Source organism: Castor canadensis, chromosome 14 (assembly GCF_047511655.1).
Source record: "Castor canadensis chromosome 14, mCasCan1.hap1v2, whole genome shotgun sequence".
Classification (NCBI taxonomy): Eukaryota; Metazoa; Chordata; class Mammalia; order Rodentia; family Castoridae; genus Castor; species Castor canadensis.
This window is the reverse complement of record NC_133399.1, coordinates 40,109,175-40,136,831: the sequence shown is the minus strand read 5'-3', so window position 1 is coordinate 40,136,831 and position 27,657 is coordinate 40,109,175. Positions and strand designations below refer to the sequence as shown.

At 54.5% G+C, this 27,657-nt stretch overlaps 1 protein-coding gene across 2 annotated transcripts; it reads left to right on the top strand.

Moving 5' to 3' along the window:
- The first annotated feature begins 151 nt into the window (after positions 1 to 151).
- Sh3gl1 (SH3 domain containing GRB2 like 1, endophilin A2) lies at positions 152 to 27,587 on the top strand. 2 transcript variants are annotated; one of them, XM_020165881.2, is made up of 10 exons: positions 152 to 384; positions 22,579 to 22,647; positions 22,832 to 22,904; positions 23,575 to 23,718; positions 24,039 to 24,172; positions 24,284 to 24,442; positions 24,637 to 24,740; positions 25,498 to 25,622; positions 25,800 to 25,856; positions 26,211 to 27,587. In XM_020165881.2, the coding sequence occupies exons 1-10, from the start codon at positions 340 to 342 to the stop codon at positions 26,405 to 26,407; spliced, it is 1,107 nt and encodes a 368-aa protein (XP_020021470.1). In that variant the 5' UTR covers positions 152 to 339; the 3' UTR covers positions 26,408 to 27,587. The 2 variants fall into 2 exon arrangements, with proteins under 2 accessions (XP_020021470.1, XP_073910462.1); XM_074054361.1 differs by lacking the exon at positions 152 to 384 and adding an exon at positions 12,563 to 12,817.
- The last annotated feature ends 70 nt before the right edge of the window (positions 27,588 to 27,657 follow it).

Genomic DNA, 27,657 nt, shown 5'->3' with positions numbered 1-27,657 from the left:
CTCTCGCTCTCACCACAGACGATCTGCGCGTGCTCCTCCCGGCCAGCAGAGGGCGCGCGTGCGCAGACTGGGCCGGCAGGGCGCGCGCGCGCGCGGTGGGAGGGGGCGGGGGGCCGGCACCGGAAGTGTGCGGTTGCCATGTAATATCCTGGCCGCGCGGGCGCGCGAGCGGGTGAGGCGGCGCCGGGGTGGGAGCTTAGCTGGCGAGCGGGTGGCGGAGGCGGCGCTGACTGGGGCAGTTGAGGCGCGAGGGCGGTCGGCGACTCCCGGGAGCCTGTGGCTTGCACGGGACTGGCGGTTCGCTCGGTCCGGGCGAGAGGCCCAACGGCGGGAGGCAGCATGTCGGTGGCGGGGCTGAAGAAGCAGTTCTACAAGGCGAGCCAGGTGAGGGAGCGGAGGCTGAGGCGGGGGGAGCCCATGCTGTCCGGAGTGGGGAGTCGGGCCCGGCCCTGGCTCGGGAACAGGACCCACAGGACCGACATGGCGGCGTTGGCGCGTGTCCCTGCCGGGTGGGGGACAATCGAAGACAGACGGGGATCTGCGAGGTGGCCCAGGACCTGGGGGCTCCAGTCTGCCCGGGAAGGGTGCACAGAGCCCCTGGGAGGAGGAGAGGTGCCCTAGGGGCTGGCCAGGGACGTGGTCCCTCTACCCCCTCCGTCCCTCCCTTTAAGGGCGGGGTGGGGGACGAGAAGGGGCAGAAGCAGTTCCGAGGTTGTCGACTCAGGTCCCTGGCCATCCAGCCCAGGGGGAGGAAAACCTGCGTCTGGAGCAATTGTTTTCAAAATCCTCTCGATGGATACGGTACAAAGTTGAAAGGGTAGTTAAAAGTCAGTTTTCTCTCCCCATCCTTGAGGCATGGAGCCCCATCCCTAGAGACAGGGACTGTCGCCGACTCACGTCCCTTTCCTTTTAAAAATCTGTATGCCTTTCCTTTAAAAGCACAGGCGCACGGTGTGATAGCGTATTGGAGGTGATTCTGTGTACTGTGTGTGTGTGTTTTCCTTAAATGTGTGTTGGAAGTCACAGCTGGAGTTGGAATTCCCCACCGTTGCTCTGTTGACATTTGGGAATGGATTGTTCTCTAGGTTGGGCGTCCTGGGTACTGTGGCTGTGGAGTAGCCTTCCTGGCCTTGAACTCTCCCGGGTTTAAGTAATCCTCCCACCTTAGCCTTCCAAGTGCTGGAAAGACAGGCCACCACCATGCTCAGAACTTCTGCACTGGAGCAAACTCTTAAGAGTTTCTTGGTTTTTTTTGTTTTTGTTTTTGAGACAAGTGCTCTGTTGCCCAGATTGGCCACGAATTCCTGTGCTCAACTGATGCTCCTGCCTCAAGTTCCCAATAGCTGAATAGCAGGTAGAGGCCACCTTGTGGGGTTGGATCTTTGATGTTGAGATTGTTTACCTAACTTTCTGCTACAAACAACACCACAGTGAAGAGCCAGTGAATATCACTGCTCACAGGTGGGGTGGTTTTATAGGAAAAATTCCCAGAAGTGGAATGCTAAATCCAAGACTAGTGCATTTTACATGGGACAAAGAGAGCTTTAGGGAAGTCCACGACCTGCTGCTTATAAATCTGGGGAAAGCTGTGGATCCACTGAACAATTTTTTTTGTTGTTGTTTGCAAGTTTTTTGGGGGCAGTATTGGGGTTTGAACTCAGGGCCTGTGCTTGCTAAGCAGGTGCTCTTCCTCTTGAGCCACACCTCCAGCCCTTTTTGGCTTTAGTTATTTTTCAGATAAGGTCTTGAGCACCGCGCCTCCCTCCCCCGGGCTGACCTGGACTGTGATCCTGCTACTTAGATCTCCCTCCTGCATAGTTGGAACCACAGGTGTGCACCACCATGATCAACTTTTTTGTTGAGTTGGAACCTTTATGCCCCGGATGGCCAACTCCCAAAGTAGTGTGGATTACAGGCATGAGCCACTGCAGCCAACTACAATTTAGTTTATAATTTCAGTTCCAAGAAGCCCCAGATACCTTGATTCTTATTGGCCTGTGCATTGTAGGTAAGGATTTGGATGTGGAGTTTGTGCAGATAGATTCTACAGAGTGATGAGCAACAGTCTTAGGAATTGTTTCGCCATGCTAGCAAGCAAGGCTCTTACCATGATTTGGAAGGGGCCCAGTGAGAGGAAAGAGAAATGAGTTCCCAGTAACAAGCAGCTGGTGTCTTTTGCCCCAGAGGGACAAAAGGTAATGACCCTAGTAATTGTCTAAGGATAGATATTTGGGGTCTATCTAGACAGCAGGTGATGCTAAACCCTGGGGGAAAGAGTGATTTAATCCAGAGGAATTTGAGGATCACTGTAAAATGCTGCTTTGCCCCGGCAGGATGGAATTAAGTGGGTTAGGCCTTATCCTGAAGGCAGGAGGTCCCTTCTGCAGGACAGATGTCTCCTGTACCATATGGTTCCCTCATGAAGAGGTCTCTGGAGGCCCCCACCTCCACCTCCAGCTATCAGAGCCCACTGGTGGCCCACATGATCCCTAGCAGACACTTTGCCAAAGGAACCTGGTCAGCCTTTCGGGCCAGCCACCAGAACCTTTCTGTGTCTGGGCCTATGGTTAGATCTGTGAAGCGCACCTGGAAACCTGGAAAGTGCAGCCCAGTATAAGCTGGTGTAGGATCAGTTTACTGTTACCATATTCCAAGGCCCTGTCCCAAAGAATGACTATAATGGTCACTGCCTTCCAGTCAACTGTGTGATGAGCTGTGCTGTCAGGAATCACCCTGGCTGTGTTCCATCATCTTCTGCCAGAGTTTCCACAGCTCTCCAGCTCTCACTTGTTCATCTGACTGTGTCTGTCTGTCTTTGTGTGTGCTGTGTCTCTTCTTTTCAGTGATGCATCCTTGGTCCTCGCCAGAACCCTCAGAACACAGTTGCTTATTGAAATGAGAAACCTCTTCTAAGCCCAGCAGTCAAGGCTGAGGCAGGAGGATCAAGAGTTCTAGGACAGAAGCTGGGTGCTGGTAACTCATACCTGTAATCCTAACTGCTTGGAAAGAAGAGATTAGAAGAATCCAAGTTCGAAGTCTGCCTGGGAAAATAGTTTGAGACCCTGTCTCAAAACTACCCGATACAAAAAAGGGTTGGCAAAGTGGGTCAAGTGGTAGAACGCTTGCCTAGCAAGTATGGGTAATTCAAACCCCAGTACCACGAAAATAAAAAAAAAAAAAGAAAAAAGACTTCCCAAGATAGCCTGGGCTGCATAGTGAGACCCTGTCTCAGAAGACAAACAAAAGCAAAAAAAGGAAAAGTAAGACACCATGACCAGGCAGCTCACTGTAAACCAGAAGTCTCAGCTGGCATCACTGATAAGGCCTGAGAAATAAATGGGGGCACTTTTCCTCCTATTGGACAGTGGGTCTCACCTAGTGCCAGTCTTCCCTTTAGGGGACATTGACAATGTCTGAGACTATTCTTGGTTGTCACAGGCTGGTGGGTTGCTGCTGGGATCTAGTAGGTAGTAGGTTGAGGTTGGGGATATGCTCAGCCCCCTCCCTTGCACACAGCAGACTTCCTACCCCAAGAGCTACCTGGCCCCAAAGGTGAGCTACAGAGCTCACTGTTAATGGTAAGCCCTTCTTAGGGAAGGTGCCTGGTGTTCCTTGTTTTCAGACCATAGCTGGCCAGGTACACATGGGTGGACATGCACATGAAACTCATCCAGACCCTCACCCAAGTCTGTGGCCCCTGCCCCGTGTCTTTTGGAGCCTGGTATTTTCAAGACCTGGTATTTTCGAATTACTGATCTCTTCTCATCTCCCCTGGCCCTTTCCTGCTCCTGCATCTGACGTGTCTGAGACAGTGGTGGAGAGGGTCCTGAACACCCACAGTCTCCCCCCACCAAGCGACCCTTGATATCAGCAGTGCCTATCGGACTTGGGAATCCCTGCCTGCCAGTATGGTTTCTGAATTGATCAACAGAAGCCAGCAGGTGAGGCGCTGATACTGACTCAAAGTCTGGAGCCTCTTAAGAGTGGGCAGTGACAGGTAGCACATTGCCTGGCAAAGCCTGTCAGGTGGCTTTCAGAATCACTTGGGCAAGGGCCTCAAACCGGAAGTTTGCGTGGTTTTACTTTTTACGGGGTAGGAACATCAGATCAATGCAGAGGTGAGTGATACAAGGTCCCTTGGCTCTTGGCCTTGTCACCCACTCCTGGGTATTTGTTCGTGCCCATGTAGAATTGGGGTTCTGAGAGCATTTCTGAGGCACTGAGAAAGTCTACAGATACAGATGAGAAAAGCCCACAGCAGGATGCAGGCTCAGTTGACTTCTCAGTGTGGTGTGTTTGGGTGATGTGACTTCCAGCCTGAGCTGCTGTCTGGTTTCCTGATTGTTCTTGTGGCAGGGTGGTGTGGAGATTGCAGAGTGTAACTAGGGATAGCACAGGCAACTGCCTGGAATGCTGGTCTGACCTTTCTCTTTTTTTCTTTTTTTTTTTTTTCTTGCCTGGAGGAGGGAGAGAATTCGAAAGGAAAAACTGGTTAGCTTGAGGTAGGAGGAAAATTCATAACAGCCACATCCCATGACTTACTTTTTGGTGGTGCTAGGGATGGAACCCAGGGCCTCTCACATGCTAGGCAAGCTCTACCACTGAGTCACACCCTAGCCCCTCTCTTGTAGCTTTGAAGTATGTTGGTTGCTTCCCTAGACTTAGGGTCTGTGCCTGAGAAGCCTCTCCTGTGACAGGCATGGGGTAAGGAGAGGGCTGCATACTGGGTGCCCTGGGCCTTCACCTATGAGAAAGGCAGGAGGGGCATGTGGCTGCTGTCTTAGAATGTCCCCAGTGTAGCTTGCTCTGACTGCCTTTTCACTTTTTTTTTTTTCTCTTTCCTGTGTCGGTGCTGGGATTCGAACTCAGAGCCTACACCTTGAGCCATTCCACCAGCTCTTTTTTGTGATGGGTTTTTCAAGATAGGGTCTTGAGAACTTGAAGCCTGGGCTGGCTTCAAACCACAGTCCTCGTGATCTCTGCTTTCTGAGTAGCTAGGATTGTAGACATGAGCCACTGGTACCTCACTTACCCTTCCTTCCTCTTTCCCTCCTTCCCTCCCTTCCTCATTCTCTCCCTCCCTCCCTCCTTCCTACTCTCCCCCTCTCTCCCTCTCTCCCTCCCGCTCTCCTCATTCATCTTTCCTTCCTTCCTTCTTTTGCTAGGGATCAAACTCAGGGCAGCAAGTGCTACTTTTCCTTCTCTTTTCATTTCTCTTCTTTTGTGGTGTTAGGAAGGAGCCTAGGATCTTGCATGTGCTAGGCAATTGCTCCATAGCTGAGCTACACCCCTTGCCCCATTCTGATTTCTGCCACGTGTGACTGCTGTACATTAGGCCATGTACAGCAAAAGCCAAAAGTCTGCCTGTGACTCAGAATCCTGTGTTCTCTGAAGACCAGTTGGAGCTCTGTGGGAGCTGATCACCCTGCTTATCTGGGTGTGTTAGTGCCAAGCCCTGCCGTGCTTAATTATAGCCTATGTGCCACTCATCACGGCCTGCAAGGTGAGGGGGTCACAATAGCTACCTGTTCTGTTTTAGAAATTGGGGGCTATCACATTTTTTGTGGAGGTTTTTGTTGTTTTTTGGTGGCACTGGGGTTTGAACTCAGAACTTCACGCTTGCTAGGCAGGCACCCTTACCTCTTGAGCCACTCAGCCAGCTCAAGCTGTCACATTTTTGAGACCCCAGACCCAGCAAGACCCCTGAGAAAATAATATCATTTGCCACCCTCCACCTCTTCGTCAGACTTTTGTTGGGCTAGCCACCGCTGGAGCAGAGTGCATCTGGGGCCTACACTTCCATTTTCCCTGTCAGTTGTCATGCACATCGATCCACTTCATTCTTCAGAGGACAACCTTTCAGATCTGGGCTGGATAGGCCTGACCTGTACTGCCTTGGCCTCTGGATGTGTGTATTGTGTCCTTTGACCTCGGGGACATAGTTGTATCTTCATTCCTGCCTTAGCCCTTGTCCTTTTCTGCATTTGCCAGTACTCTGAAAGGGAGCTGATCTGGGAAACTTGATTTTCACTTTGGAGCTTGCTGCCAGCTTCCCCAACTGTGTATGTCCCAGGCTGCGGCCGGCAGGCACGGAAGGAGGAAGGGAAAGTTGTCCTCTGTGTTCCTTGGGGGTGGGGGGAATCCTCTATGCCCCAAGCTGCAGCCTAATGACTTTTTAATGTGCCTGCTAAAGTGTCAGGCCACTTTTCTGGTCCATTTTCAAAGTGTCCCTGGAAAGCTGGAGGGAGGAATATGTAGGCTTCCGCAGCAGCTGGTCGTTTCTCCCTCCCCTTCCTCCCTCTCTCTTCTCCATGGCAGACTAGGTTTGGCAGGCGCTTTCCCCAGCACTGCATTTGGGGTGCTTTCTGCTCGCTCCTCTTCCCTGTTATGTGGTCTTCAGGCCCCACAGCTTCCTCCTCCTTTTCCGCTCAGCTCCTAGAAAACCTGCTGACTGGTCCCATTGTGGGGGGCCACCCAGAGACTTCCCAAGGAGACAGGAAAACAGTCGGCGTTTCCTCTCCGGCCCTGACTCAGCTGCTTGGGAAAGGGCTCCCTGGTATGGACTCCCAGGCGCGGCGGTTTGTTTCCATACCTGGCTACAGGGTAAACCCCCAGTGTGCTGGTGTCTGGTGTGCAGGCTCCCTGCAGCGCTGCAGATTGCAGATACGGAACATCATACAGACGCCCAGCAAGGAGTGTAAGGCAAGTGGCTGATTCTTGCCTATACCTTCTGCCTTTGCCCCTGGACTCTGAGTGGTGAGATCCTGGCCCAGAGTTCCAGGTTGATGTGGGTGGTGATTATTCCAGTGACTTAAAATCACTAAACTATAAGCTGTGTGCTGTACCTGGATTGAACTTGGTCCTTTGGCCTGACCTGGGGACTCAGCAAATATTGACTAGAGGGGCAAATGGCACTGTAAAGGCCTTGCAAGAGCATGCCCCAGAGGAACATGAGAAGAATGTCCCTCCAGTGTTACTGGCGTGCAGTCCAAGCTCTCCCCTGACATTCAAGAACCTGCAGCCCTTGCCCTAGTGCAGCATACTCTCGTGCTTGCTGTGTGGTGGTGTGCACAAGTCAAACTAGTCTCCTTACTCTGCCTGGGTGCTGCCCAGGGTGCTTCAGGTGCTCTGCCTCCTCTTGTGCCTCTTACCTCCCCACCTCAGCCCCATGCTCTCCTCTTCCCATTTTCCCTGTCTTCATCTTCCTTCATCCTCAGTATCTTTCCGGACCACTGCTTGGAGTGAGTCCTCCACTCTCTAGCAGCTGGCCCCATGGCCTCCCACCCTCTTGCCACATGCCAGGCCTCACATGCAATGTGCCAGCCCCATGACATACTGACAGACTCATCAGAAAGGCACTGACAAGCCGGGCGTGGTGGTGCACACCTGTAACCCCAATTCGCAGTAGGCTAAGGCAGGAGATGAGCAGCTTCAAGCCAAACAGGGTTGCATAGTGAGACCCTGTTTCAAGAAAAAGGAAGGGACTGGCAAGAAGGTTTACTCAGAGTGGGAGAAGATGTTGCTCAGCAAGGCCGCCCCCAGTGTCCCTGAGGCTGCTTAGCAACAGCCCTGTCTCCTGGCCTGGCTTCCCCAGGGAATTGGGTGACTGTCAGGACCTTTGAGAACTTGGTTGGGAACAGGTCTAACTGGTTTAAAAAAGAAAAATAGCTCAGAGATTGTTCCCTTTGGCTTAGGATGTGCCTCAAGCCCTCCAGGCACTGCAGCCAAGAGCCACCTGCACCTGGACTTCGGTGTCTGAAACTTAGAGTCCACAGAGCCCTGGGATGCAGAGCTGGATGTTTCCTCCTTGAAAGGGACCCAGTCCAAACACACCCAGGCTGTCCAGCCGGGTTGGCCTGCTTAGAAATGGTAGTTTCCCCCATCCAGGTTTTCCCCAAACTGGACCACTCCCTGGCCTCCAGAAACCTGCTCCCCAGGTCCAGTTGGCCTGGCTTCCACTTCCCTGTCTTTGACTTGGTCTCAGCTGGCTCCTCACAGGTGGCCATACCAGGGTGCTATTTGACTCTTTGCTTCTCTCTATGGGTGCCTCTTTCCTGTCCACCGGATTCTCTCTGTGGACCTCCCATCCTGTCCCTGGGCCTCCTGTCTCCTTGGCATCCACCACCTTCTCTGTACCTGCCTTCCAAATCTGCATCCCTATCTTAGCATTCACACGTGACACTCCCATGCCCCATGACCCTGACTCACTGACCTTATTCTCACAACCTGTTGCACCAAGTAGGCCTGCTGCCTACATTGTAACTCGAATATAGGATGTTATTGGATTTTTCTCCTTTGTAATAAGCTCACTTATTACTTATTAAATCAGTCTTTAGAGGGGTCTTGCTGGAGTGCTCAGTGGTGGAGCACCTGCCCAGCAGGCATGAGTCCCTGGGTTCCCATCCTCAGCATTGATAAATAAAAGGAAGTAGTCTTACCATCAACAACAATGGCAAGTAGGAGTTGGGCACTGGTGGTCCACGCCTGTAATCCCAGCTACTCCCGGGCAGAGATCAGGATGATTGTGGTTTGAAGCCAGCTTAGGCAAATAGTTGGCAAGACTCTATCTTGAGAAAATCCATCACAAAAAAGGGTTGATGGAGTGGCTCAAGGTGTAAACCCTGAGTTCAAACCCCAGTACCGCAAACAAACAAAACAAAACACTGACAAGTGGAACAACAAGTGTAGTGGCAGCATAACATTGGCTACTCACCCTGGCACCTGAAGTCTGTCCTCCTGGTTAGGGCTGTCCAAATTGCTATAGCACCCACCCAAACTTTCTCTTGGCCAGAAGTAGCTCCAAAAGAACTGCCAAGGGAATGATGTTCTCACTGTGTATTTTTTGGGCCTTGTCCCCGTCACCTCCCACACTGTGAGGCACAGGGTCCTACATAATCCACATCTCCTTTATTCCCTAGTGAGTGAAGTCCTGTGGACTTGGTGATGACCAGGTCCTGGGGACCTTGGGGAAAGCATGACAGTAAGTGATGTCATCACTTAGGTATTCTTGGAGGATCCTCAGACTGCAGACTATACCACCAGGGCAATAATTTCAGTAGCTTCCTCTGTAAACCCCAGTCCAGTGCTGCTCTCTTTAAGCAGAGCAGTCTGCTGGGTTTTCTGTTATTTGAGGGGGGTTGGGCCTGCAGTGAGTAAAGACTCTTGTTCCCAGGAAGTTCCAGGGAAGGACCCCAGGCTTGCCATGGGGGTTTATAACCCAAGGGCTTCCTTACCCTGCCTGGCTGCCTGAGGCACATGACAGGTGTTAGACAGCCCCAGGTCTCTGCTTATCAGACACCAGGCCGTCCTGGCCCACAAGGCCAGTGCAGGGAGTCGGGTGGGATTTCTCCATCCCTGACCCACTGTGACCAGCCTTGTGCACAGCATGTTTTTCTTTAAGGGTGAAACACATTGCTATCATTTTAGACAAATTAGGGAACGGGGGTGGGGTGGGGGCTGGAAGCATGGCTCAAGCAATAGAGCACCTGTCTTGCAAGTACAAAGCCGTGAAATCAAACCCCAGTACCACCAAAGAAATAAAATACCAAAAACCCTGCTCACCCCAGTCAAGCCCAGGTCCTCTCACACCCAGGAGTCTGAGCTATCATGGTGTTGGTGGGGACGAGTGCTGTCTGGGTGGGTGGTAGATGGACAAATGTCATTTTTATTTCACAGTTGCAAGGCCTTAAGACCAGTTTTTCCCAGGCCCTCTGGGAAGCCTCCATCCCTTCTGGCTTCTTCCCCAGCACACACCAGGGCAGCTGAGCACATTTTGGGTGGTCAGGCTTCCTGAAGTGGCCTCTCAGGCCTGCTCAGGCACACTGCAGAAGGGTGGGTGGCTCCCAAGGAAAGCCCTGGGGTCTGTGTAGTTCAGAAGAGCCTGGGGAGTGTCAGCCTCCTTGGGGGGTGTGGGGGAACTTCCTCTCTGCTGACTGAGGCCTGTGCCACAAAGGCTGAGTTTGTATCATAAGGTGACATCAAGAGAGATCTAAGATCGTTAATTGGGTACCCACCACACAGCTTAAATGAACCACAAGCAGCAAAGCCAGGACAGGAGAGCCCTACCTCCTGCCATCACCATGAGCACATGGGATTGTCACAAAGTAGGTGGTGCTGTGTCGTAAGTCTGCACCTCATGAATGGTGCCATGTCCTTGGCTAGGCATTTGAACCTTGCTTTTTTAAAGGCTGAATGTTGTTTGTGAGCTTTGATCACACTGATACACTCCAATCCAGCTCATTTCCATAGCTCTGTGACTTTCCCTCCAGCTATTATACCACCGAATATCTGCCTTTCTCTTGCCAGCAACATGCAGGGTATCTCTAAGCTTTCACTTGTTCACCAGTGGGTGGTGAGCAGTCTTGTGACTGTCCCCTTGGGCACGTGTCTGAGGGACTGTCTGAGAGCCCTGCCTTGCTTTGTGTAACCATATAGGCCCTTAGCAGTCCTAGTCTTGGAAAAAAAAAAAAAGCTCTTAGACTCACGTGACCTAAACCTTTGGCCCAGAGCTGGCTGTGTCGAGTGTTTGAGCACGTGTGAAGTGTGATATTTCAGCAGCCTGTGTGCTGTTTGTCCTGGAGGGCCATGGCCAGCTTTTGGGGAGGGGGGTGCTCCCCAGGTACAGGGTCAACTCTGGTCTGTGTAAAACCAGACCTAGATGAAACGAGAATGCCCACACCACTGTCCACACACTAAAGACCTCAGTTTTGACCGATGTCCAGTATTCCTCACTGGTGTGAAGTTCCTGAAGAACCTGTATTTTCTTTTAGTTTGCTCTCCCCTGGGAAATTGGGATCACAGAACGCCCCCAACTTGTGTCCCCTCCCAAGGGATGTCTCTAGCTCCTGCAGATGTCCATACTCCATACACTTGGGCTCAGCATTTATAAATGCACCTGCTCTCAGAAACTTATCTTTAACCTCAAATCAGTATGTATGCAGAGTGGCAAAAAGTTAGTGACCTACATGCTGGGGTGAAAGGATGTGTCTTCTTGTCCTAGCTCTTGGACTGTGAAAAAGTGTCCTTTTTCTCTTCTGCAGTGCTTGTGACGGAGCCAGGGCCTTGTGCATGCTGGGTAAGCCCTCACCACTGAGCCACAACCCACTCCTGAATGCCCATCTTTTTTGCAGTCTGTTTAATGCCACACTTTTCACATTTCTTTGGGTTTGGTTGGTGATTTTGTTGGCTGTGAGTTCAGTGTGAGTGAATCCAAGATGTTTGTAAAACAAACACACAGAACAAGGCTGTGTGTATTGATCGCTTGATGAAAACGTGACCAGAAACTCACAGGAGCTTAATCCTGTACTTCCTGTAAGAGTGATGGTCACAGTAACAAAATGCCTGAGATAATCACCTTATAAAGAGGAAAGGTTTATCTTGGTTCACAGTTTTGAAGGTTCTAGTCCATGGTCATTTGGCCCTGTTGGTTTGGGTCTGTGGTGAGGCAGCACATCATGGCAGGTGTGTGTGTCAGAGCAAAACCATTTGCCTCATGAACCAGGAAGCAAAAAACAGAAGGGGCTGGGGACCCATCATCCCCTTCCAGGTCCCACCATCAGTGGCCTGGGGACTTTACTCCCACTGGGCCCCATCTCTTAATAGTGCCAAGCTGAGGACCAAGCCTTTATTAATACATAGGCCTTTGTGGGCATGCTGCAGATCCCAATAGCAGTGTGTGTGGAGGGTCTCCAGTAGCTCTCACCTCCCATTTAATGGCTGACATCAGGAGGGTTAGGGCCGAGTCACTGCCTCATTGTTTTAGGGGTACTCTGGCCTCAGGGCCGTGGCGTCCCTCCGTGGTGACTTTTGGACTTACAGAAACGTGTCAGGCAGCACTGTTGAATTTGAATGTTGAAACTGGCTTGCATGTTCAGGTTTGTGCAGAAAATGCTATGCCTGTGGAACCCTGTGACCCAGAAACTAGATGGCAGGGCTCTTTCCATGGAGGAGCCCTGAAGCTTTGCCAAGTACTCTGGTAGATGATCACACTGACCCACATGTCTTCAGCACAGACCCCTCACATCCTGTTCCAGGCTCTGTCCAAGCAGCCCTGATTGGCACACCCCTCCCCATCCCTTTTTTCTGCCTTTCTTTCCTCATCATGCCCCCTTTCTTCTTCAAAGCCAACATAGGGCCTCCCTTCCTGAATCTTTGATCCCTGCCCTCAGAGTGTGCACACGCTTCTCCCAGTGTCTAAAAGTGATGTTTGCGTTACTCATCATTCTTTCTCTTCTGCACCTGCCACAGAAAAATAACAAATACTGGTTGAAAGACCATGCATGACCTGGAAAGGGTAGATTTGTCCAACTGACTTTGACACTGCCTGTTAGCCTGTTGGGTCAGTCATAGTTAGTCAGCTCAGGAGAGGCTCAGATGTGCATGCTGGTGGCTGTGATTGAAATAGGGTAATGAAAAGTGGCCGTGGGGAGAGGTGGCATCCTCTGTGTGAGAAGGGCACCAGGGATGACTCACGCAGGATGCGGGCTTGGGAGGACAGCTGGAATTTGGATATAGGAAGAAGCAAGGAAGGAGGGAGCAGTCTCTAGTATGACCTGTTTCCCACCCAGGCACCTCTCTAGATCAGGGGAAAGGCCAGAGCTGTGCTGGCCTGTGCTGTCGCATGCTTACCTCACGGGGCCAGGCAGCCTGTATCTGTGGGCTGGTCCCTCCAGGGAGCCACGGCTGCTCTGTGGCCAGAGGAGCCCTGGCTAATAGACTGTGATGTCAAGTGGGACAGATTTGAATGTTCTTATTGCTGTTAGCCCATGAGAAGCAGCAGAGACCCTCTGCCATGGAGTGCTGGGGAGAAGACAAGAAGGTAAGGCTGCTTTTCTTCTGCAAAAACTGACACTCCGGCCAACACGTGTTCTGTGTGTGCTGTGCATTTGCACTGCAGCTGCTGGCGAGACACCCCACTTGTGGCCCACAGACTCTCCCGTGCACACGCCATAGTCTCAGCATCCTGGGAGTGGTCACACCTGGCCCCATCTCCAAGGGTGAGGACAATGCTGCTTAGCAGAGGACGGGGGTGGGGGGAGGGGGGAGAAATGACCCAAGCCTTGTATGCACATATGAATTAAAAAAAAAAAAAAAAAGGGTGTGCAGGTGCCAGGAGTGACACTGCTGGTTTCCTCCTCTGTGCCCAAGGTGTGGTCCTAACACCTGTGTTTCAGGAGGGGTGGGAGCTGGGGCTCTGAGCTTTAGAGTGGCGTTCTGGCTTTTCATTCATGATGGGGGAGCACATGGCCCCTCTTTGGAACTCACACTCTCGCCTCTTGGTCCGTTCCCAGGGTTTCATGAGAACTTGTTTGGCATTTTTCTCAGACTAAGTGGGTCTGTCCCCTCACAGACTGGCCAAGCCCTATTTCTAGGCTCTTCCTGAAGGGCTGTCTTCTGCGTCAGCCCTGCAGAGATGAAAGACCTCTTCTTAGAAACACTTCATCATTCCTTGCATGTACTTGGTGGCCCCTGAGTGAGCGAGCTGCAGCCCTTGAAGTGGCTCCCCTAGTCAGCCCACTGGGGTTCACACTGCGAATGCCCCGCAAGGACTCGGGATTTATGGCCCATTTGTTTGTGGCTTGGGTTTTTCTTTTTACAAGTTTCGTATGACGTGGAGTTTACCATCATGTGACACAGTCCTTCTGGCTCACCCCCAAGATGAGCTAAATGTACCAGGCTGATTTCTCTCTGGACACTTCACACTGCAGAGTTCCAGATGCAGTCTGTTCCTGGGAGAGGTGTCTCTACCAGCCAGTGAACCTCAGGCTTTGGGTAAAATCCCTCTGCAAGGCCAAGGGCGAGTGTCTCCATGGCTGAGTCTGGCCCAGCCATCCTCTGCTTCTCCTGAGAGGAGGCAAGGGGGAACCCTGTGCCCACCCTGTCTGCATCTGAGATTCCTCCTGGGGCTTGGGTACTTTGTCCTTCACTTGCCTGGCTGCATGTTGTGTAGGACTGGTGGGCACTGGGAGAGTTAGGCCTCCTTTCAGTGCCAACGGCTCCCAAGCCAGGCACCCTTGGTGTGTAGAGGGCTGTAACTGGTCTTGGTGTGCGATGTGTCTTGAACATTGTGTCAGCTTCTGCAGTGGATATTAGGATTGGGCTCTTCACAACTGAGGGCTGGGCCATCGAGACCTGCCTGGTCAGCTCTGTCAGCCTGTGCCCACCCTGTGTCCCCAAAGTACAGGAATGGTGGGACAGGCACCTGCCTGCCAGCTCAGGCTCCTTGGTCTGGTGTCCAGAACAGACAGGCCATTCTGATCACCTGCTCCTGGGGGCCTAGGATGCAGCCCCACTTTGGGCAGGACCCTTCCTCTATGGTGGGAAGGATCCTGATCTTCAGTCTGACCTGGAAGGAGGGGGAGGCCTCCTAGCCTTGCAGGCTCTCCTTCCCCTAGATCCCTGAGATCAATGGGGACCTGGCTGGGTGGGACCGGAAGGAGCGGTTGGTGTAGTGCTTCTGCTTTCTTGGGCAAACTTGTTAGTTTCAGTGGAAGTCCCAGGACTGCCAAGCATTAGAGCTGGACTTCCACCAATGCTCTCATGTTGTAGATGAGGATGTGGGGTCCCCACAAGAGCCCCAGAGCTAAGACCCAGAGCCACGGACTGCTGATGCCACACCTCTGCCCCACAGTGTGAGGAGGGTGACAGCCAGCTGTGAGTGATTCCTGCCTGTGGCCCCACATGGACTGGGACACTCAGCCTGCCTCGCCCTCCACCACCACAAGAAACTGAATCAGGCAGGCTGGGTGGCCTCATCACCCCACTGCTGGGTCACCCCTGAGGGAGGAGCAGGAGCTGAGGCTGGCACCTAGCCATCTCTCTGCTGGAACTAAACCAGCCAGACAGGGCCCTTGCTACACCCACATCTGCCGGGCCATCACCTTCAACAGCCTGGTATACTCCCACACCTCAACCCACTTCCACCCACCTCTTGAGTCCTCCCAATCCCGGCACCCCCTCCTATGAGCAGCAAGGAAGAGGCCTGGGCCTGGCCAGCTGTTCACTCTGTCACAGAGCAGTGTTTGTGGGTGTCCCTCTATGCCAAGTGCTGTGGGAGCCTGGGACAGTGAGGGGTGTCTGCATCTGAGGGTGAGTTCCACGTGGATCACTGGGCTGTCAGGCCATCCACTGAACCCACAAGAAGATGTGCTAGCAAAAGCAGAAACCAGACCCACTGGTCTCCATGCACCAGGCCCTGGAGACAGACGGGGATGCAGGCTTAGAAAAGGCTGAAGAGATGTAATAACAGGTAACCCTTGGAGCCCAGGCCTCCAAGAACCACACAGGAATTTACCAGAAGCAGAACTGATGGACAGAGGAGAGTGCTCAGGTTTGAAGCAGGTGAGACCTGAAGAGGTCCCGAGGGCTGTGTGTGGATAAAGGGGCAGGGTTGGAGCCTAAGGAAAGAAGGCTGGAGGAGGCTGTGCTGGGGTCCTGGGAAATGGCTGAGTAGGAACAAAACAGGCCTCTGGGGCCTCTGGCCTTTGTGAGCACTGCTTCCTGTGGTGCCAGGCCCAGGTCTTATCAACTGTCAACAAAGGCGAGTTCTTCCAGCCTCAGGTGTGAGGAGCTCAGACTGCCTGAGACCCACCAAGTAGCTGTCCTGCAGTGGCTAATGACACTTGGGAAGGTTTAGACTGCAGGAGGTCAAGCCTGACTAAGACCTCCATGCCAGGCTCTCCAGGGCCCCTACAAGTGAGCAAGCTGCAGAGCTCATCCAGTTCAGATGCAGAGCCTGTATCTCAGCCACCAGCCAGGCCTAGGGGCTGTCCCTTAGGCTAAAAGGATGCCGTGGCTGCCTTCTGCCTGTCTGCACTACCAGAGCTCCGTTCCTGCATAAACATTGACGTGCTGTGAAGAGGAGGAGGGTGTAAGTCCCTTGGGGCCTGATCTGGTTAGGGGTTCCCATGGGAAACAGTTTCGAAGCATTTTCCTGATTCATGGTCTACATCGCTGCTGCTTTCACACACTGGAGCTCTAGTGGACAGAAGGGGAGGAAATCCGAGCCTGGCTGGCTGGGGCGCCGTGGAGGTCAGCACATGGCTAAGGAACCTCCGCCTTGGCAGGACATTTCTCTCCTTTGATCACAAAACGGGGTGGTGGCTCATGCCATCAGTCAGCGCCCAAATATTTACAAGGGCCTGTGATGTATCAGGGCTGGCCTCGCAGTCCTGCCTCGCCCAGCTTCTGGCCTGACCCTCTTTAGGATGAGACTTCAGTCCTCTCTAGACCCCTTCCTGACCTTCACCTCAGAAACCCTGAGGCTCTGTGTCCAGATCCTCTGCATGGCAGTGGCCAGCCACCCTCCTGCTTGTCCCTCACAGGGATACTCAGAGCTGCCTGGCATCAGTGCTGCCCCTCTAGGCAGGCATCTCATATACTAGCTGCATACAAGGAAGGATCTCTGGACATTGTCCTGGTGACTTGTAGGAACTGAAAGGTCCTGGTTTGGCAGAGCTCTTGTAGGGCCCCATCTCAGCAGTGATTGGCTCACTTCTGGAGAGTCTACTGTGCTGCTCAGTGCCTCCTGCGATGTCCTCGCCAGTGTTCCTGAGTCAGGAGTTGGAGCTCAAGCAGGGATAGACTGAGCATGCCAGTGAGCAGCAGAGCAGGCTTTGGGTGAACCATTTCTGGGACTCTGCTGGGGAGGAAGGGGCAGAGACTGTAATGGAAACTGTGGGAGGCAGCTTATATGGGTTGGCTGTGGCTCTCCAGATGCTGGCCAGCAGGGAGGGGTGGCTGCCGGGCAGGATCTAGAAATGGGTCTGTCCTCCAGTCCTCCCCTCCCACTCCCTCCACCCCAGTTCCGGGGCTTCTCCACTCTGCCTAGGACATTCTTAGCTACCTCTTGCTGCCTCCCTCAGCTCCATGCTCTGTTCTGCCCCACACCTGGCCAGCTGGTGGCCTGTTCCCCTCCTATCATGCTCTCCTGCAAGGCCCAGTTCACCCCAGTCCATCACTACAGTCCCCAAGCACAGGCACGGTGTCAAAACTATCCATGCTGGGTGGGGATGGGGGCAGAGGGGAGAAATGACCCAAACAGTATATGCACATGTGAATAAATGAATAAGAAGAAGAAAAAAAAGAAAACTATCCATGTGCAGCCACACAGTTTCCCCAGCTACAGACTTGGGGCCTTTGAGTTCTTCTGCTTTTGTCTCCCCCTCTGTTCAGTGGGGTATGCTCCTGTGTTTTCATCAAGCAGGTGTTCATTTTTATTTATTTGGTGGGGCCGGGGTTTGAACTCAGGGCTTTACACTTGCAAAACAGTTGGCCTACTACGTAAGCCATACCTTCCATCCATTTTGCTCTGATTATTTTGGAGATGGGGGTCTCTTGAACCATGATCCTCCTGATCTCATCCTCCCAATTAGCTAGGATTACAAGCATGAGCCTCCTTTGCCTGACATCATCAAGCAGGTGTGACAGGTGGATGATAGAAATGCAGAGGGCCATGTGGTGCCTGACGCTTGGTGAGCCATGGGTGGTGCTTTTGTTCTGTGCCTTGCCTGTCTCTATCCTGTATCTCTCCTGCCTGACTGAGTTCTGCCGGGACTGTGTCTTCCCTGTGAGTCTAGTGCAGACAGCTCCAACAGTGCCCATCCTGGCCAGGGCCTCTTTCCTCACCTTCCTAGGCCCTCAATGAGACCTGTGTGGTTGTTCTGCCTCATGTTCTTCCCTTCCTTGAGGGACACGGGTGGCCTCAGGGCCAGGCCAGGGGCTCATGACATCCCGTGAACATTCCATTATGGTCAGCTGGGTGCTGGCCTGCTGCTGCAGGTGTCCGTGAGGTGGATGTCAGTCTCTTGCTGGCAGTTGCTAAAGTGCCAGAGTGCTCAGACCTCTGCCCAGCTGTGTGCTTCACTCTCTTACCCCTTGGTGTTCTCCCAGCCCTGGGTGGACGTGCCCGCTCTGTCTAGCTGATCAGCCCGTGCCCGTGAGCCACCTTTGTCCTGGACCTTGTCCAGGTGCTCTGGGCAAGGAGGACAGACATGTATGTTTCTCGTTTTGAGGGCTCTACAGAAGATGGCTTGAGAGGAGCATGGGGCTGTTGTGTGGCGGGGAGTGGACGGTACCATTGTGGAGCCATCAGGTAGGTAGAAGTTGCCAGTGAGGGCAGGATGAGAGTATGTCCCATCCTTTCCCTCCCAACCTGTAGACAGGTCATCTTGAGCTGTTGGCTGTCCCACTCTCCCCCATCCTCTGTGTGCTTTCCTCTGAACCCTGTGCCCCCTGGGTCCCCAGGCCACCAAGCCCTCAGTTTAGCCCACTTATTTTCCTTGCCAAAGTGATTAAGTGATCAGGATTTCCATTGATCATAGCCAGACGGAGCAGGATTGGAATTATTCCCTAGGGCCTGCCAGAGCTGCTGTTTGCACTCCATCCCCCCAGAGAAAACACGGACTCTGCCTGGCTTTTCCTCACTGTCTCCTGTGTAGTCAGTCACCTCCCTGAGTCAGGGTATCTCTGAGATATGATCCATGAGTTTCTCCAGCACCCCTCCTTTTTCTCCCCTGTGCAGTGTTGGTTCCTTCTGTGCATAGTTAGAGGATTAGCCCTCTGAACATTGTCAGTCTTTAAAAGAAAGCCACCTTCTCCATTTAGTCTTCTTCTGGATTTTGTTGTTCTGGCTTTTGTGTGTGTGTGTGTGTGTGTGTGTGTGTGTGCACAGTACTGGGGTTTGAACTCAGGGCTGCTTGCTAGGCAGGCCCTCTACCATTTTTCAGATAGGGTCTTGCACTTTTCCCCAGCCAGTCTCAAATCAGAATCCTACTTCTGTTGCCTACATAGCTGGGATTATATGTATGTACCACGATGCCCAACTTGTTCTTTGAGATAGGGTCTTGCTAACATTTTGACTGGGCTGGCCTCGGGCCAAGATCCTTTTGTCTTCACCTCCCAAGTTACTGGAATTACAGTCATGCAGTTGTGGTGCTGGTAATGGAAGCCAAGGCAAGTGCTCTATTCAGAACCACACCCCAGCCTTTATTATTACTTACAGGCCAACTGTGTGCTGGGAGTCATGTGCTCTGGGATAAAGAATCATCTCCTTATCAGGCTTGCTTACTTCCCAGGTGCCTGATTCACAGGTGACAAAACAGTAAACAGAGTCCGTGCCAGGAAGATCACAAGTGAGTGGGCTCAGGTGGGGGTGTGAGAGTGGAGCGTGCACAGCCACCCACAACTGCTGCATTGATGTCCTAAAGGTCAGAAGGTAGTGTCATGAAAATGCGAGGACCAAGGCCTCTTCCACAGCCCCTTCTCAGCCCTGGTTCCCACTGGTGCCCTCGTCTCCCTGTGCTTGAGGACAGGACAAGGCACAGCAACCTGGGAGGCTCAGTAGCCATGGCTGGTGGACAGGCTGCGGGCAGAGGGTTAGAGTTTATTCCCTCTTGGAGCTTGCCCTGTGTTTGTCCCCACAGTGGACCAAGGGCATGGGCACAGTTTTCACAGTGGCAGCCCTCTAGGTTCATGTGCTGGCCCAGACTCCACTGCTAGGGCTCTAGGTGGGTCCTGCAGGAGTGTAGGTACAGTCAACCCCACCCACCCACCCTCACTGACCCAGAAGAAGCTGCAGAGAAGGTTCCTCATGCTAGCCCTGTCAGGACCCCAGGTTACACTCAGGATGGTGGAGTGTCCTTTGGAGGGAGGTGCCACAGTTTGGTCCTCGGTTTCCACTCCTGAGGGGAGGATGCCAGCGAGACGTATTTACCAGGGTGGGCTCAGCAGCTAGGCCTCATTGCTGCTGCCGAGTCTGAGACTGTCCTGGAGGACCTCCAAGGCAGCACCCCCACTGGCCAGAGGCACTTCCTTTAACCATGTGTGGCCCTCCCACTCTGCTATGGACACTGCAGGTCAGGTGCCCGCAGGAGCTCCCACTCGAGTGTGAGCACCATCTCTCCTTTGCTACGGGGGCTGTGGTTGGCATCCACAAAGTGCATCTTTGCTTCTCCCATTTTCCTGTTTGCCTTGCCCTCCCTTTGTCCATCTGTTCCAGTCCCCAGCCTGTGGTCATAGGGAGAAGGGACTTCTCCATCAGTGTACCTCACCTGTGCCTGGCCTGAGGAACAGGCCCAGCTGGACAGAGTCAGGGCACAGCCTACTGAGTGCCTGAGAGGAATAGCCTACAGGGTAGCCAGAGGAACATAAAGGTTGGGAAGGCACTGTTGGGGGACTTGGGAAGGCTGAGTCCCAGGTCTTCAGGTGAAGTGCGGGCAGGGCTGAGGCCAAGAGTCATGGGACCCATAAGAGGACCCTGGTGTGTCCTTGCTGCTGCTTGTTTGTCCTGCACTGCCCTGAGCAGGCCACTCTGCCCAGGTGCACTCCTCACAGAGGTTGTGGTTTTGCACCCCACTAGCTTCACTTCTCTCCATTTACCAGAAGAGCCTGTCCCACATCAGGCGTCCTGGCTGTGAGGACTTCCTGTTGTACCTAACTAAAAGAAGTGAAACCATCCCATGAAGCAAAGTAGACGCCCCAGAAACACCTCAGGAGGCTGGGGTCTTCTCCTCCTTCGTTAGAGCAGGGAAGTCATGTCCCTGCTCATGAAGGGTCAAACAGCTGTGCACAGCCCAGGTGACCACAGGGCCCCCACCCCTTCCTTCCTGCCTCTCCCCAGTCTCCCAGTGGGTGTATACAAGGGGATTTGTAAGAGGCTCAGAGGCAGAGGCATAGCCAAGTTGAGAGCCACCCGGAAGCAGTCTTCTTGAGAGGAGTGGCCGCAGCAGGCTGGAGAAGGCTGCCTTTGCAGAGTGTGAGGAGCAGGGTGCTGTGGTCTCACAGGTTGTCAGGCCCCGGTGGACTTTGAGGATGCTGCCAATGCAGGGTGCCTATGCAGCCTTCCCGCTTCCTTTCTGTCATTTCCTCCTGAGCTGTTGTCGGGCCCTGTGAGGCCCTCACTGTCCCAACCTGTGTGTGGAGCCAGACTGCATTGCTGGGCTTCCACAGAGCAGCACAGGGGGTGCCACAAGGAGACTGGCAGAGCCCCTGCCCACATCTTGCCACAGCTCAGTCGGGACACTAGTAGGTGCCACTCAGACCCAGGGTGCCCGGTCACATAGTCAACATGGTTAGACCTAAGGCATTCAGTGTCTGATTATTTCAGTCATGGCACGCATCCTTTTAGTTGCCCATAGAGAGCCATAGAGAACATGGCCAAACGCGCTGCGGGCACCAGAGCCAGGGGTCTCAGAAGGCCCTCCCTCTCAGAGCCTTCACATCAGGTGGAACAGTCTTGCACTCTACTCTACTCCAACCCAAATCCTGGGAAGAATCCCGACACTCAGAAAGGCTCTGATAAGTCCTGCAACAAGCAGGCTTTTTCAACTGGTACAAAGCAGTTCCCATACCCTATCAGTCCTGGGGCTCCTGTATGCTCAGAGCCAGAGGGTGCTCCTGGGAAGTGTGGGGCCACACAGGCTCCAAGACTCCTTCTTGGAGAGGCCAGATCTTGTGGCAGGGAAAGTCAGGGCCAGTGAGCCTATCCACAGCCCAAGGCTGGATACACTTCATCATTTCCAGCCAGCTCAGCCTGCTGGCATGCTGCGCTCCTCCTCAGCCCTTTGACCCCAGCTGCAGTGCAACCCTTCATGCACAGGGGGTGGCAGGCAATCTCAGAGAAGGCCTCTCTGTCCCCACTGCTGGGCCAAGTACCAGACCCATTGCAACCCAGGCAGATGTTTTTGTTTGCTCCACTTCCTGGAATAGGGCCTGTGTGGGTGTGTCTGGCCTTGGTTGCTGGCCGTGCTTCCTCTAGTTGGCCTCTGTTAAGAGGAGGGTCAGCAGTCAGGGTGGCCCAGACTTGTCCCCAACCTTTTCTTTGAGCTTGCCTGAGACTTGCCCACTGTCAGGGACTTGGAAAGGGTGTGCCCCATGTCTAAAGCAGTCCTCAGTGCCTGCCCCTCTGGAGGTGCTGAGGTGCTTAGGCATGCATGATTCATATGCTTGGATGGCCGTGCTGGAACTCTGGGGGCTCTGCCATACTCCCTGGAATCCTCAGATTTCCAGGAGGCCAGTTCCACATTCCGTGCCATGTAGACCAGCCTTAGGGTTGCTCTGGCTCCTGTGCATCCACCCCATCTCAAGGCTGCTCCTGCAGCTGCTGGGCATTTTCACATCCCAGGTACCTGACTAGAGGGTGCAAAAGTGACTCTGCGTCCTGGCTCTCCTCACATTCCTGTCATAGTCACTGCTAAAGTATCAGCGGTTTTGGTTTTTAAGAAAGTTGCCTGGCAACATTTCAGAAGGTGGGGCCATCCCCCATGGTCATCCACAGGGTGTCTGCAAAGGTGCCTCCCATGTGTCTTCTGGGTTGTGTTGCCCACACTGGGGGTCTGCAGTGGGTGAGGCCCACCACACCCCACAGGCCTGTCCTCACAGGGAAGCATGTGAGCTTGGGCTGTAGTGTGGCATTGTCCAGTGTCACCTGGGCCCTCTAGGTCTCACTCAGCTGTTGCTGCTGTGTTGAACATCCCTTCCGGCAGCAGACATGCCCAGAAAGTGTCCTGTGAGGCCCAGAAGGTGGCCCCTCTCCTCCTCTTCCGCTGGGCCTCACAGGCTTTCCCTTCTTTTGTCTTACAGCTGGTTAGCGAGAAGGTCGGAGGTGCTGAGGGGACCAAGCTGGATGATGACTTTAAAGAGATGGAGAAGGTGAGGACAGCAAGCTCTGTGTGATCGTCAACACTGCTCAGTGAGAGTCCTGGGGCTAGGACCTCATCAAGTGCCCCCACCCCATCCCCATGACAGCCCAGGCAGGCTGGAGGGTTGGGGCCTCTGCCCGTTTGGCCTTGGTGCCTACTGGCTGTAGCCCACACCACACACTACCTCTTCACAGAAGGTGGACGTCACCAGCAAGGCAGTGACAGAAGTGCTGGTCAGAACCATTGAGTACCTGCAGCCCAACCCAGGTAGGGGTGTCAGCCTGCTGCTGGGGTCTGCCCTAACCCTGCAGGTCTCCTGGGCCACCCAGGAATCTTCCAGTTACTGGAGCATGAAAGGGAATGTGTGGGCTGACAGAACTGTGGTGCCTATGATGTGGGCTGCAGGCCTGGCTAGATCCAGAAGTCCAAAGGCTGGTCTTGTGGTCCAGCACTGGCTTTGCACCTGAGCCAGCAACTCCACTTCCTCTCTGTTGGCTTTACTCTCCACTGATGTATCCCTCATCCCAGCCTCCAGTCACTACGCATTAGCAGTCCCACCTAGCACAGAAGAACACCTTTCCCCAACTCTTGGTACCAGAGGGCAGTGGGGCCATCTGTTGGCCTAGGCTAGGGGCACGGCAGCAAATGGGCAGCAAAACCACAGCATGCAATGGAGGCAGGTGGCAGGGACAGGGAGGAGCAGCAGTTGAGGGCCTGCTGTACCCATCCAAGACTGCCTCTGACCACTGGCTTCTGCCATCCTCTCTAGGAAAAACAAGGACCTTGGTCACAAGGAGGTTCTACTCTGCTGCATGCTGCCTGTTCCTTGTGACCACTGGGAACCCACATGGGCAACAGGGGTACTAGGCCCTAGTACTAGAATGGGGGGACCACGTGAAAGAGGCTCACAGAGCCAACCTGACTTGTCCCGTTGCAGCCTCACGGGCCAAGCTGACAATGCTCAACACAGTGTCCAAGATCCGGGGCCAGGTGAAGAACCCCGGTTACCCGCAGTCGGAGGGGCTACTGGGCGAGTGCATGATCCGCCATGGCAAGGAGCTGGGTGGCGAGTCCAACTTTGGTGAGAGCTATGCATCATGTAGGGCTGGGGGCCTGGAGGACACTGTAGGACTCAGCATGTCCAATGCATGTAGTCTCCTCTGCTTACAATGCTGGGCACACTGGGCCAACAACCTGCCCTGTGTGGGGATGAGGAACAGGACAGACAGGACAGTAGTGGGGTACCCACCCAAAGCACAATGTTGGGAAGGACACTGGGAGGATGGTCCTTCCAAATTCTAGCTGCCAGGTGTTCTGCTATGGAGTGCAGGGGCCATTAGGAGTGAGGAGGCCTTGGTTCCACAGGGAAGGCCCCACCCACGACAGCCTCCCCTCCTGCAGGTGACGCCCTGCTGGATGCTGGGGAGTCCATGAAGCGCCTGGCTGAGGTGAAGGACTCCCTGGACATAGAGGTCAAACAGAATTTCATTGACCCGCTGCAGAACCTGTGTGACAAGGACCTGAAGGAGATCCAGGTGCTGTCCCACTGCAGTCCCATCCCCCATCCCTCAGCCCAACAGTGCAGGGACAGCTGGTCATGGCATCCCGGTGCTGCCCAGTGACACTGCCCTGGCACCTGCCCACAGCACCATCTAAAGAAGCTGGAGGGCCGCCGCCTGGATTTCGACTACAAGAAGAAGAGGCAGGGCAAGATCCCCGACGAGGAGCTGCGCCAGGCCCTGGAGAAGTTCGAGGAGTCCAAGGAGGTGGCAGAGACCAGCATGCATAACCTCCTGGAGACCGATGTGCGTGAGGCATTAGTGCTACCACATCCTGGGCACTGGGCAGAGGAACTGGGTGGCTGCAGGGCAGCTGGGGTGCCTGAGGGCATCCCTGGCCACTGCTCAGGAATGGGGATGGCTGGGTACACCCCGAGCCTCTGGGCCTCCAGGGCACAAGGGCAGCTGGGGCGTGGCTCTCAGCCCTTCTGCTCCTGTAGATTGAGCAGGTGAGCCAGCTCTCGGCCCTGGTGGATGCACAGCTGGACTACCACCGGCAGGCCGTGCAGATCCTCGAGGAGCTGGCCAGCAAGCTGAAGCGCAGGTGAGCCGCCCTGCCCTGTTCCCTCCGTTACCCAATTGCCATTAGAACGGCAGTTACTTAGTTCTTGCAGTTACAGCCTGTAGTGAGTAATAAGGAAGATGTGCTTCTAAAAACTAAACCCTTGAAGGTACATTTAAGATCCGTCAGTCCATGGCCCACACTCGAGCAGCTACTAGGGCCTCCAGAGTGTGGAAGTGGACAGTGCATCTGGCCTATCAGGCCAGCCCTGGTGTGGCACCCTGCAGAGCATCAGCCCTGCCCTCTATCTGGAGTTGCCTGGATTGCAAGTGTTCGGGGATCCCAGGAGGAGCAGGGCCTTATTGGGCTTGTCCTGTCCCTCAAGGAGAGGGACAAGAGGGCAGAGAGGCTAAGTCTGAGCCTGAGGTCATCCCCAAGCACTGGCCCCAGGAGCCTCCTTTCTGTCCCCTCCCTCCTCCTCCCTGCTTGTCCTCAGCCCTTAGTGGATTCTCACGGTCAGACTGAGTTGGGCCTGTTGGTCACCTGTTCTCCGGGCTGCTGAGGGCCTTCACAGTACATGGGGTGTGCTGGAGGACAGAGGTTGAGTGACCTCTTAAGGTGGCAGAGGCTAGGAGACCCACCAGTGTCCCAGGATCACCAAGTGTAATGCACCTATAGTAGGCCCTGCCCCACACCAGACTAGGTCCTAGGCAGTGTCCTGATCAGCAGGATGGAGGGTTGGTCCCCAGCCTCAGCGTGGTGGTGTACTGGCTGCTCATGGTACTCAACCCCCTGGCAGAGTGCGGGATGCCTCCTCACGTCCGAGGCGGGAGTACAAGCCCAGACCCCGGGAGCCCTTTGACTTGGGAGAGCCTGAACAGTCCAACGGGGGCCTGCCCTGCACCTCGGCACCCAAGATCACAGGTGATGGGCGGGACAGTGTGGAGTGGGAACTGGGGCTGGCTTCAGTCTCAAGAGCCCATTGCTTCATCTGAACCTGGGGGGAGGAGGTCCTTGCCCAGCCCTCTGCAGAACGGGTCCCCGGGGGCCAGACATTGGGCCCACTGCCATATGCAGCTCCCCTGTTTTGCTCACAAGCAGCTTCCTCGTCTTTCCGGTCTTCGGACAAGCCCGTCCAGATCCCCAGCAGGAACATGCGTGAGTGTCTCTGAGGGCACAGGGTCTCTCTCCCCGCTTCAGCAAGCTACAGCCTGGGCGCACCATGCCCCACCCCCCACCTCTCTGCACACAAGGGGCTGCCATGAGTAACAGGGCATATGCCTGGCCTAAGGCTATCTACATGATGTGCACAAGGGCTCAGGTCATCCTGAGTGTTCCCAGCACTTCCAAGAACAGCTTCAGTGACTGTTACAAAGCTCAGTCCCATCCTATTCCTTGTAACAACCCAGAGAGCAGTAAGGGAGGGGCTGAAGCAGGGGCACTGTGGGGAGCTTGACCTTAGTGCACACAGGCGCCCCTCACGCCACCACCCCCTGCCCCCCATGCCCACAGCACCCCTGGACCAGCCAAGCTGCAAGGCACTGTATGACTTTGAGCCTGAGAACGATGGTGAGCTGGGCTTCCGCGAGGGCGACCTCATCACACTCACCAACCAGATAGACGAGAACTGGTACGAGGGCATGCTGCACGGCCAGTCAGGCTTCTTCCCCCTCAGCTACGTGGAGGTGCTTGTGCCCCTGCCACAGTGAAGCCCACACTCCTGTTCCATCTGCCCTCCATACTGACTGGCGTCCATCCGGCCTAGGGCTTCTGCATTCCACTTGGCGCCTTACTGGGCTGCAAAGGGCCAGCCAGGGGGTAGCTCACCTTCTGGGCAGGTGAGGCCCTGTTTACACAGGCGCTGGGGCTCACCAGCAGGATAGCAATGGCGGCAGGGCTCCCTTCCACGTGGGGCTAACACTAAGGTGCTGTCAGAAACACTAACGTTCCTCCTGCTCCTCCAGGGATGGTAATTGTAACTTTAGGGAGGACCCTCTTCTCCCATTCCCTCCCACCCAGCCCCACTGTTCTGACTCCATGGGACCCAGCTCCAGGCTGGCTGCCAGGAGGCCTGCTGCCTTAATAGGGTGGGGTGGGTCTGAGGCTAGACCCCTGGCTACTCCCTGCCCCTGGTTTTTAATCCTTTCCCAGCCCGTTGCTGGCGATGGGCCCCAGCCCCCACTCCAGGTTTTCCTGGTGGCCCAGGGGCACTGCCCCCTGCCTTGCACACACTAGCTATCCCATGGGAAGCTGGAGCCCCTCACAATTTCCAGCCTGCTGTCAACTCTGCCTGTACCCAGGCAGAGGCAGCTGGAGCTCCCAGGGGCTGCCCTACCCAGCAAGCCTCAAAATAGGACCCAGCCCTGCTCTCCAGATGTCTCAGCCTTCCTCACCAGGTGCTGAGCTCCCAGCCACCCCTCTCCAGCTCGCATCCCCACTGCCCAGCCTCAGAGCACATGGAGGTGTTTCCTCTGGCACAACTGCCACCACCAGCTGTGCACACAGACCATAGCCCAGCCTCCACAAGGGCTCTGAAGAGAATGTCCCCAGACCCCTGGCTGCTGGCACCTCCCCTCCCTGACTGCCGCCATTGCTGCCTTGTCTGTGGTGAATCCTGCGCCTTCTCTAGGGAGGCAGGCAGCTGCCAGGGACCCCAAGGTACCTGGCTGACTTTGTTTCCCTTACCTAACCCAGCCTTTGGCTGACTGGAGGCTTCTGGGACCGACCATGCTCAACATTCCCTCCCCAGGGCCCTGCCACGCCCATGGCCAGGCTCTGCCCCTTCATCCCCATCACGTGGGAGGCACAGCCTCGTCATGGTCCAAGGCAAGGCCACATGTACTCCTGATTTTTTTTTTAAAAAGTATTAAAATGTGTCTTTCTACAGCCTTACCTTGTCTTGCTCCAGAGTTGGGTCACCACCACAGTCACCCCATGCCACCTCCCTGGCGTGGCGCAG

Bases quoted from the DNA above. Each gene is read 5' to 3' on its own strand.
- Sh3gl1 (XM_074054361.1), top strand. From the start codon at position 12,743: ATGTTCTTATTGCTGTTAGCCCATGAGAAGCAGCAGAGACCCTCTGCC. The intron at 23,719-24,038 runs GTGAGAGCTATG...CCCCTCCTGCAG, and splicing joins GGGTGGCGAGTCCAACTTTG to GTGACGCCCTGCTGGATGCT. The intron at 24,173-24,283 runs GTGCTGTCCCAC...ACCTGCCCACAG, and splicing joins AGGACCTGAAGGAGATCCAG to CACCATCTAAAGAAGCTGGA.